This window comes from Oryzias melastigma, linkage group LG5 (genome assembly GCF_002922805.2).
Source record: "Oryzias melastigma strain HK-1 linkage group LG5, ASM292280v2, whole genome shotgun sequence".
NCBI lineage: Eukaryota > Metazoa > Chordata > Actinopteri > Beloniformes > Adrianichthyidae > Oryzias > Oryzias melastigma.
Genome location: NC_050516.1, coordinates 17,359,677 through 17,370,046, shown reverse-complemented (window position 1 = coordinate 17,370,046; position 10,370 = coordinate 17,359,677). Strand labels below are relative to the sequence as shown.

Sequence of the window (10,370 nt, the reverse complement as noted above, 5' to 3'; positions counted from 1 at the left end):
ATCCCCAAAGTCAGTAGTGCATTTCATCAATAAATGAATGAAAATGACTTTGTGTTAGAGTGTTTTGCTGTCCTTAAATAGTTCATATCAAACAGTGGCATTTGTTTTTCACATGTAAAATACCTCTTTTTGCTGCTGCCTCATTCCTCTTTTCCATCAGCAGATAGCGAGGACTCTCAGGGAGGAAGGGAAGCACGCACAGCTGTAGAAGTGCTGGAACAGCCAAGAAGGAAAACAGGAAGTTCCACCTGGACTCCTGCAGAAGAAGCATCAGCAGATCAAAGACTCAGAAATGAGAGCAGAACAACTTTTTAAACAAGGATAATTGATGAAAAGCGTGCATATTGCAGCAGTAATAAAAAATTGCAATGAATATGTATAAGAAAGCAGCGATGGCTTGGTGTTTTCCAGAAAACAGCTGTAATAGGCACAAACTGAGAATAGGAGTCGTGGTTGTAAAAAATGAAAACATTTGTCTTTTATTTGGTAAAACTATGGTGCCAAATGTTCTCTGGTTTTACAAACAAAGTCTTTTTAAACTTTTTAAGTTTCCATCTTTATTACAACTTTAATTGCTTGGAAGTAAAAAAAACTGAAATCAATTATGCAAAGTAATTAAAGATGAAATAAAACATTTTGCTTATGATTAAATCTCATTAGGCAAAAGATGAATGCATTGAGAATTTCACTACAGAGTTAACATTTCCAAAAAAATGTTGCTTTTATTTCAGTGATTTTGATTAGAATTCTCTAATCAAATTCAAATTAAAAAAGCAGCTGTTTCTGCAGAAACTTAATGAGTTTTCCAGGCTTTGAAGTACTTTGAATGATACAAGTTTACAGAACACAAATGTACTGCAGTAGATGAAATAGCACAAGTTCATGAGCAAAATATCCAGCAAAAATCCTGCGGTGGAACTGTATCTTTGGTTATAGAAAAATGTTAAATACGGATGCACATTCAAGAACTCTTTAAAAGGAGGGTCTTTGACATGAGTATAACCCATGATGTTCACCAATGAGCAGGGAGGGGCTTCTACTTCTTCTTCTTTTTTTTTTTTTTTTGTATTTTTGTTTTCTTTTGCAATTAGAGCATTCCCGCAACCTACAGTTGAAAGAGACTTGGTGAAAAAAATCAAAGTGGAGCAAACCTTGCTCCAGGCTTTTTCTTGTATAGCTCTATTGTGATATACATTAGATGTGCTGTTATATAACTACGACTGGGAAAACAAACATAATTAATATTTTTGTGCTTTTTTCGTGATCAATTTTCAAACCGTTTCATGAATAAAAGGGAGGCAATCCATACGTCACTGCCAAATCCGAGTTCCTGATTGTTCAACCTGGTTTAGCTTTCAATGTGTGTTTAATTGTTTTGTACATAGAGTCTGAAAATGGTCCTAAAAATGTGCGTAGCTACATGTGAACATGAGAATTTTGAGCATGGAAGCCCGAAGTGCGTATTTACGTAGACTTTTCATTGGAAGTGGTTGCTTGAACATGCGTTGCTGAGGGCGGTGTGAACGTAGCTTAACTACTGTTCAAGGATTTATCCATGTGGATCCAACACTCACTGTAACAGTGTGCTGAAAATCATTAAGTTTATTAAGGAAAAACATAGGACAAAACAGAAAACATGTCTTCTCCTTTTTAAGCTCTCTCAGGCAATTTCCTGTCCTTATTATAGTTTTGAACTATAAAGAGATTCTCCAAATAAAACCACAAAGGAGAAAGAAAACATGCTCTGTTTATTCTGTTTACTCTGTGTATTCATACTAATATTTATCCTTGATCAGAGGAGCAGCCTTAAAACTGTGAGCGTGAGGACAACACAAGATTGCATGCGGTGAAGAAAAAATGAGGAAAACAAATTCTATGACCTCTAAAGGCAAGTAAAATGTCAAAACACAAATAACTGAAGACTCTGACATCCAAACTACTATACTAAGGACTAAGGTTACAGCTTTGTTAGATTCTACAAATACACTCATGTGTAACTGTGATGGAACACACTGGTAGCAAATATTGTGGTTATTCTGTACATTACTAACAATTACCATGCGATTCATGGCAGGATGCACAGTCCTGTTTTTCAGCTCATCCGTTCACAGTTTTTGAGAATCAGCAGACATTAGAAGGAAGTGCCCTTTGGAGAAAAAAATGTCAGCTCCCAGCTGGAGATGACTGTGGCTGGAATTCAGATGCTTATTTTTGATAGAGGAAAAAATATCACAGTACTCTAATATATGACAAAAAATCCTTAAGTTAGACTTAATAACTTATTTTTTAAGTAATTAAAATCCATATTTGTAAAATGCAAAAAGTAGAGTTAAAGTTCTATTATTGAAAGTTTGAAGTGTGTTCTTTAAATTTCGCCCATCATTGACAGCATCTAAGTGTCCAACAGGGAGGCACGGGATCCCATTTTTAGAATTTGGCTCAACTTGAGGGTGAAACAGAATATTCTAAATTTAGGACAAATGCTTAACTCTGGACCAAAATTCTGTGATTTGTTTTTTTTTTTTACAAATACCAAGAATTTGCCAAAAATGCATCCAATGTTTTCCAAAAATATTAACGGACGCAAAAAAACTACATGAAATCAATTGTTTATTACTTTATGGTTTGAGCAGTTTCATATTTTGAGATACTGTAAGGTAAACAAACATTAGTATTCAGAACATTTTTTAATAAAAAATAAAATCAAATTGTAACAAAAAATGACTTCATTTTCCACACTTACATAATTGTTCCTATTAGCATATTTTTGATATGCATAAAGGAATAACCTGAGAAAGACATACATTTGTGACTTACTAGATGTTCTGTACCTGAGCTAGAGTTTCTGCATAAAACAGCAGGCGGGCTGTGGGGGCCTCGTCTCACTTACACTGAGCACCCAAATCATCTTTTCTCACCTGAAGATGAGCCAGATGATTAAACAAAGACTTACCTCATTCAAAAGACACATTTTTGAGAGTTCTTTGTTTGATTTATATAATTAAATCTCCAAGAAACTCAGTTTTCTCTTAATTGCTTTTCTCTAGTAAAGTGTAATCTATGTGCTAATCCATGGTATCTGATATTTGATTTTTAAAAATCTGTCACAAATCACTAAAGAGCAGAGAAGATAATTATCACTTTCATTTTTTGTCAATGCTATCTGCTACGATTAAATAACACCTGACTTGTCTTTTAATAAAACTGGAGGAGGTGTGTCTGTTCAGCATTAACATGATCTAACAATCTGGGGTGGACCAGCCCAACTATACATACACAGAGGACTGTAGTTGGTCGGAGAATTGGAAGTCAACAGGAATACATTCAGCTTTTTAGAAAAATGCAGAATCGTGCAACTTTTTTGTTCACAAACAAGTAGACCTACATCTGCCATGCTGGAGTCTATTCAGTCTGATCACAAAACTCCAATAAAGTCTGGATGTTGTGGTTAAAGTCCCACTCCAACTATATTTGTTTCTATTGTAAAATAATTTCCAGTGGTCCTCTAAATTATGCTGTTTTTAGCCAAAATCAAAGAGCTTGTGTTGTTTTTTTTTAAATATTTTTTTTTTCTGCAGGAGTTCAACAGAAATGCTGATCTGGGTTGTGGGTTGTTGGAGTGGAAGCTGCTTCATTCATTTTCTCATCTGCCCTTTGTTTACACTGTCTCCTGCTAGCTTATAGCATCTCACAAGCCCAAGCTAACATTACAGTAGCATAAAAAATGGTGAGCAATATCAGAGTTATACAGTTTGGAACCAGATGCCAGCTCAGACGAGGAAAATTAAGACGTTAATGGATCTGTTTGTCTGCAAGTGGATGCCTCAGAATTTTAGCAGAGAAGGGAAACTTTGGTCGCCCATGTGAGTTGCCCCACATTACTCCTGGTGGCAGCGGAGCCGCCATCTGTGTGTGAATAGGGCTGTGGCTTGAAAGCACTTTGGGATAAGAGGGTACTGTAATAAAGCACTATATAAGTAAATAGCATCTTCCTCTTGACTGTTTTATCCCTTTTGGGGTCACATGACTGCCGGAGCCTAACCTGGTTACTGATGGGCAAAGCCAGGATACACCTGGGTCAGGTCTCTCATCTGTCACAGGGCATCAATCAAACACCCATACACACTTTTATTCCCACATAGGGACAATTTAGAGTCACCAATTAACCTATGAAACATATTTAGAAGCATGAAGGGGTTTTTAATACATTCTCAGAGCTTCCCCAGCCACAACTTGACGGGCCAAAAGATAACCGCTGGCAGGCCAAATTTGCCCAACTTTGGGCACCCATGGTGTACAAGTTGTCTAATATGAAATATACTAATCCTATCATTTTTAATATATACAATCCAAGAACCTTTTTTGGTTAAAATAAACTGTCAAAAATGGTTAAAAGACCTAGGACGACTTCTACTTAGTTAAAAAAAAAAATAAGGAAAAGAAATTAATTAAAATATAGCATTATTAATCCTGTCATTAAGCAATGTGGTCAATAAGCACAACTTTGTTTGTCTATTGTGGTTTTTAACTGGGGCAGAGTTTATGTGACTGTCCCATCGGCCCTGATCTCATCAGCCCTGGTGATAAATCATGAGGCAAGAAGCCCAGACCTGGCCAGAGGTAAGAGTTGTTTACAGTAAACCACACAAAGAAGACTAATGTGTTTTTGCTGTATTCCATGGAGTTTGCCGCTCAGCTTTTTCCTTCCAACAATGCTTAAGTCTGTGCATCTTCCTCCTGCAACTGAATAAGCACAAAGGATGTATCCTAGCTCTGATGCCTGAGAATGTCAGGGGGGGTGTGGTGGACACGTAGCTTCACATTAAAAAAATGCCAGGTGGATCATATCCACAGTGTATCCAATTATACAAGCCAATGCTCCTTATGTTAGGTCAGCCTTAATTACCTTACTTGTGCACCATACAAAGTAGTAACAGCTAATATTTATTCCCCCGGCTACTGTTAGAGTTAGAGTTCATCGCACATGCGAATATGCTTCTCTAATCTTTCTACCAGTGATTTTACATTTTAAAAGCACAAATAACACTGTAAAGCGGATAACTTCATTAAAACATGTCTTTAAATGAAGTTCTTAGACACTAGAACACTTTTTGTTGTTATGTTGTTTTGTAAAACAGGAAGGACTTTCTCCTACTCCTCTTAGTTGTGTTTTTTCTCACAGTTAAAGCCTGGTTTGTGACAGTCTTTGGACAGCATAACCACAACCTCTGAAATACTGCAGGTGGGCATCTGCCAGGATCAGAAGAGAAGCCATATTATCCTTTGCCTGCAGCTGTTTGTGATGAATGTCACCTTCTCTGTAAGCCTATTTTTCCTGATGGTCCATCAGAAGAGCAGATTCTGTTTGGCCTCACAGGTGTGTGCTGTCTCATTCTTAAAATATTAAAGTAACATTATTTACAGTTTTGAGGGTGATATACTGCAACCACCTGGCAGGAAAGGCTAATGCTGGCTGTTCATAAAGATAAATGTTTTTGAATGCTTCAAGGTTTTTTTTTTTTGCAAATGATGACTTTTTGTATCTGTTCCTGATTCACAACAATTTGATCAAAGAAATACTCAGAATATTTAATCCTAAATAGTCTTAGCTAGAGCCAGTAAGTAAAATGCACTCCTTGATTTATTCATGTAAACCAGGATGCTCCAAAAACAAAATACTTTGAAAAATTAAGAAACAAAAGTGATGCGAAAATTCTTTTTCCCTAAAATTCATTATTATTATTTTTTTTCCAAGCAGAAAATTTTCTCTCTAAAAGATGTGTCTTAATCACAGCATAGATAAACTATTTAGGAAACAGTTTGTTTGATCCACACGGAAAGACACAAACAACCTGAGCAAATACAGGTATGTCTCAGAGGTGGACAGCACCGGTAATGTTAGCTTGATGTTGTGAGGGGCTGTAAGGTAGCGAGAGAAAGTGTAAAAGGAGGGATGATGGGATATCGAAACGAAATAACGAAAAAACGTTCCCAGTAATGTTTCAATTATGACTATGACGTTTTTTTCCCAAAATCCCACAACTTAAATGTATTAAAAGGCCATTTTTAATGTTGATCTGAAGACTCGTATTCCAAAATCTCCACTGGTTGGACAACTGGTCGTGGCTTTTGAAACTGTCTGATTATGATAGCTCTGTATTTTGTTGGCGTAAATCTTCACCACGTTACATAAAAATGTCAAGCAATATCGGTAATGTCCAGATATATCATTTTAAACTGGATGCCAACTCGGATGAAGAAGCGAAGAACTTTGTGGACCGAACTTCCACTGATTTACAATCCTTTACAACTTCTGTCAATTGAGCCGCTGTTCGCATTTCCGTGGTCACAGCAAGAAGGTCCATGGAGTTTCTCTGAGATTTTCCAGCGTTCTCAGCCCTGCTACCGTAAGTATTGCATGAAAGTCACAAAAAAAATCCAGTGACGACTGATTTGACCACAGAAATGCGAACTGCGACTCATTTGACAGCAGTCAATGGGAAGAAACATCTTTTCTTCTCCGGCACCTGAGCTAGACACGCTATAGAACAGATGAGTGGTTTAGTGCATGTGCAGCAGAGCTGTTGTGATGTAAAGAAGGCTCATTAATTCAAACAGAGTGTTTCTGCAACAGTTTAGTTGACAGTGATTTAAAAGGAGAAATACTCTGAAATGCAAAAACGAAATTATTTCTTATTATATTTATTCTCTTTCATAAGAAAAATTCCACGCATACATGCTTAAAAACTAAAAAAAAACATGATTTTCATCGGAGGGGGGGTTTAAGTGGTGTGCTTTCATAATTCAGCGAAGTCTTACAAAAATATTTGATAGATTTTGAGCACTGTGTATCACTGTATCACTAAGCACAACCAACATAAGACGCACAGTCAATACTTGAGAAAAGTAAAGACATCTTAGTGAGCCTTATGGTCCAAAAAATGTGGAACTTCATTGCCAGAGCGTGGCAAAATTGCAAAATTTGAAGAACTCCAGTCATGGCAATTGGTTTGGGTTGAGCAGATAAGCATACAAATTCTACTAAAGGCATGTCCATATGACAAACTGAAATATTAAAGAACACATATAGATACTCTGTATGTTTGCTTGACCTTTGAATTTATATTGAATCAAAAATGAATGATGTTTACAAAATAGAACAAAGAATTTATGTCTCACATATTTCCCATATGTGACACCAATGGACAAACAATGTAACATAAAGAGGATCAAAGTGACTGTTTCCTCAAACAGCAACCAATCAAGTTCTGTTGTCCATCTGTATCGGTCTCTAAAGTATAAGACAAGTGTGTTAGAGAATGCAAAGATAAAAGCTCATTAAGGCCCTGAATCAGACCTTTGTTTGTGTCTGAAGCATGCTGATGGCCTCAGACTCTCATGGGTGTGTAGTGACAGTCTCACTAAAAGCCTGCCGCTGCTGTGAAGCCCGAATAAACATTCCTCTCTAGTGAGAGAAGGTCAGTGGCTAAGCATGAAGGTTACATTAATTATCATTTGTCAAAGCTTATCACAATTTTGCACTCCACAACAAGTGACATCTTGGACCAGCTCTCATTAACAGAAGATGCAATGAAAGGTGGCCTGATTGAGTGTCAGAACCAGGAACCCAAACCCAGAAAAAGTGCTGCATTCATCATACAGTAAAATCCACCTAAGACTGTAATGAGCTTGTGAAGTGACACGGAAGGAGACATGTTGGAGAATACACATCAGCGGCTGCACAAACACACAGAGCCTCATGTGACATTTATAAAGGTGGTGGGCAGTTTTAAAATGAAAAATGTGGGAAATCAATGCTTATACATTAAAAATGACTCCGCCTTTTGCCGGAAGCGTTGACTCTCATCACATATCTAAATGTCAGGGCAAAGTCAAGGTGGGAAAAGTTACGGCAGAAATTTTTTAGGCAAAAAGAGGAAACAAATGTTTAGAAACCTACATTGTTTCACTGAAATGAGTAGAAAATAAATAAAAACGCAAAAAAGTAGGTGGAGAAATTACATTTCCAAGGAACATTTTTTGTTTTTCAAAATGAACCGGTAGCAGTCACTTTTTTTCTAAGAATGAGAAACATGACATGCAAAAGAACTGCATCCAGACCCAAAAAAATGGATTCATGACACCATTCATACTTTAATTTTGGATGGGCACTGCTCCATTGGAATGTTCCAAGATTTGCTGGCTTAAAAAAACAATTTATCTCTTCCATAATTGTGGCAGTGACAACAAATGCACAGCTGGAAATACACATTCTACACCTATACCCGGCACAAAGGCTGAGCTCCAAATGAAAAAGGCAGCAGGTTCAATGGCATCTTTGACTCGGTGCATCACATGCAAACATTTGCATAAACAAACCAGATGGTTCTGCTTTAGTGTAATCTTCTCTTTATGATAAAATAATACTTCCTGATATTTGTGCTGAAGGTTAGGACCAAGGATTCTTTATAGGGATGCTGGCACAGGATTGTATGTTAATGAAGGTGTCAGTAACACGGCCAAAATTATGCACAAGGCGAATAAAGGGGAGTAAGATAACTTTGGAGTTAAGTGAAACCACACCAGAGACAGAAGAGAAACTCCATGCCGCTGAAGCTTCATTATGGTTATTCATGTTTGCAAAGAGTCTTCAAAGACCCACTCCAATGACAATCGTTTTTAACACGTTCTTGTAGCATTTTTCTTACGATGGAGGACATATATTAAGAAAATTCTGGTTAAAATTGAATTTCTGAGTATTTCTTTAGTGAAATGGTTGTGAATTAGGAGCAGATGAAAAAATGCTGTTGGAAAAAGCTTGTAGCTGTATAAAATCTACAATCTCCTTCCACAGCTCCATTTCAATGCATCCACTTCTAGATGAATAGTAGGGATGAAACAATTCAGCCAAGCCACGATTCGATTCAATTCACAGTTTTAATGTCATGATTTCAATTTTTTTCATGATTTTTTTTCAACACAATGAATTAAAGGTATTTTAAGGCCAAGTATGTTTTATTTTTACCACTTATATCAAACTGTCTGTTTTCCTACTAACAGAAAGGATTCAATACAAATAAACAATTGAAATGATCACAAATCCTTTCATATTTGGTTCAGGTCGGAACGCTCCGCACCCGTTCAACCCGGTTCAATATTTTCAAGCATAATTGCAGCAGTGACCAATCAGAGACCCGCATTTGGAAATGGTGCATGGGAAGCATCTGCTTCAAAGCACGGGGGGGCCAAACATGATCGCGAAAGAGAAATAAATCATTGCGGTTTGTGCTCGGATGAATTAATATGAAACCCAGACAGAAAGGAACAGAGTCGTGAAAACAAAAAAACTTGGAGCAAGATTTGGGAGATTTACACTGCTTTGACTTTTTTTGCTCCAAGGTTCTCCATACTGTAGGTGGCGGAGGAGCACTAATGAACAGTAAAAATACAATAGAAGAAGAATCTCCTCCCTGCTGCTGCTACCTGTGTGAGCGTGCTGCTCTGGTGTGGACGCCACCTGCTGAGTTCACGTTTATAAACCCGCGTAGAGTGCGTTCTTGAACGCACCGCAAGCAGCCGGTGTGTAAGCACCTTGAAACGGGTTGAACATTCAGAGCGCGCTCAGTGCGTGTCCTATTTGTGCATAGAGCTTGTGACCCGACTTAAAAACTTGTGCAGCAAACAGTCTCAGCCACAACTATGTCCTGCAAAATGACACATTTTTTATTTTGCTTAAAAGCTGCATAATCATAACTTAAAAACCACTGGGAACACTTTTACAAAACATCAAAAGATGATTTTAGTTTATCACCTTAAGGAAACTTCCTCATTTTAAATTTTTGGGGAAAATCACCATCTTTCAATTCATTTAGAGTTAACTTTTTAGCCATTTACTTTCATTTTAAATCTTATATGTGTGATTTTCTAACATAATCTCAAATTTAACCAAAAAAGTACAAGTGCCAACGGATAGTACTGCATGGTATAAATACTTTAAATTGATTTAAGAAATGCATATTCCATTAGTCATTTTTAAAAACAGCGCTAAAGGAAATTGGTGATATTATTAGCCCTCTTCAAGCAGCATAACTGATGGTCTTGCAATGGATATGTGCCTGAGGCGAATGTGTGTTTCCAGCCTTGAAAGATAAGTGAGAATGTGGCACATAAATAATCAAGTGTGAAGATGATGGATCCCTGTCATGAAAATCCATCGGCATTAACCCAAATAAACATAAACCGGATATTTGTATGTAATGGACAATAAGGAGGAATGGGACTGGGTAGCATTTCCTCTGGGGTATAAAGGTGAGACTAACAATTCCTGAGTTATCCAGCAGAAATAAAGAACAGATGGAGTGAAACACAGC

General features: G+C 37.1%; 1 protein-coding gene across 2 annotated transcripts in view; it reads right to left on the bottom strand.

Moving 5' to 3' along the window:
• slc2a9l2 (solute carrier family 2 member 9, like 2) overlaps positions 1-10,370 on the bottom strand; it is a 116,442-nt gene that overhangs the window by 71,883 nt on the left and 34,189 nt on the right. For both annotated transcript variants that reach the window (XM_024270773.2, XM_024270771.2), the window contains exon 7: positions 124-256. In XM_024270773.2, coding sequence (XP_024126541.1) covers positions 124-256 — 133 coding nt within the window. The remainder of the gene's footprint in view (positions 1-123; positions 257-10,370) is intronic.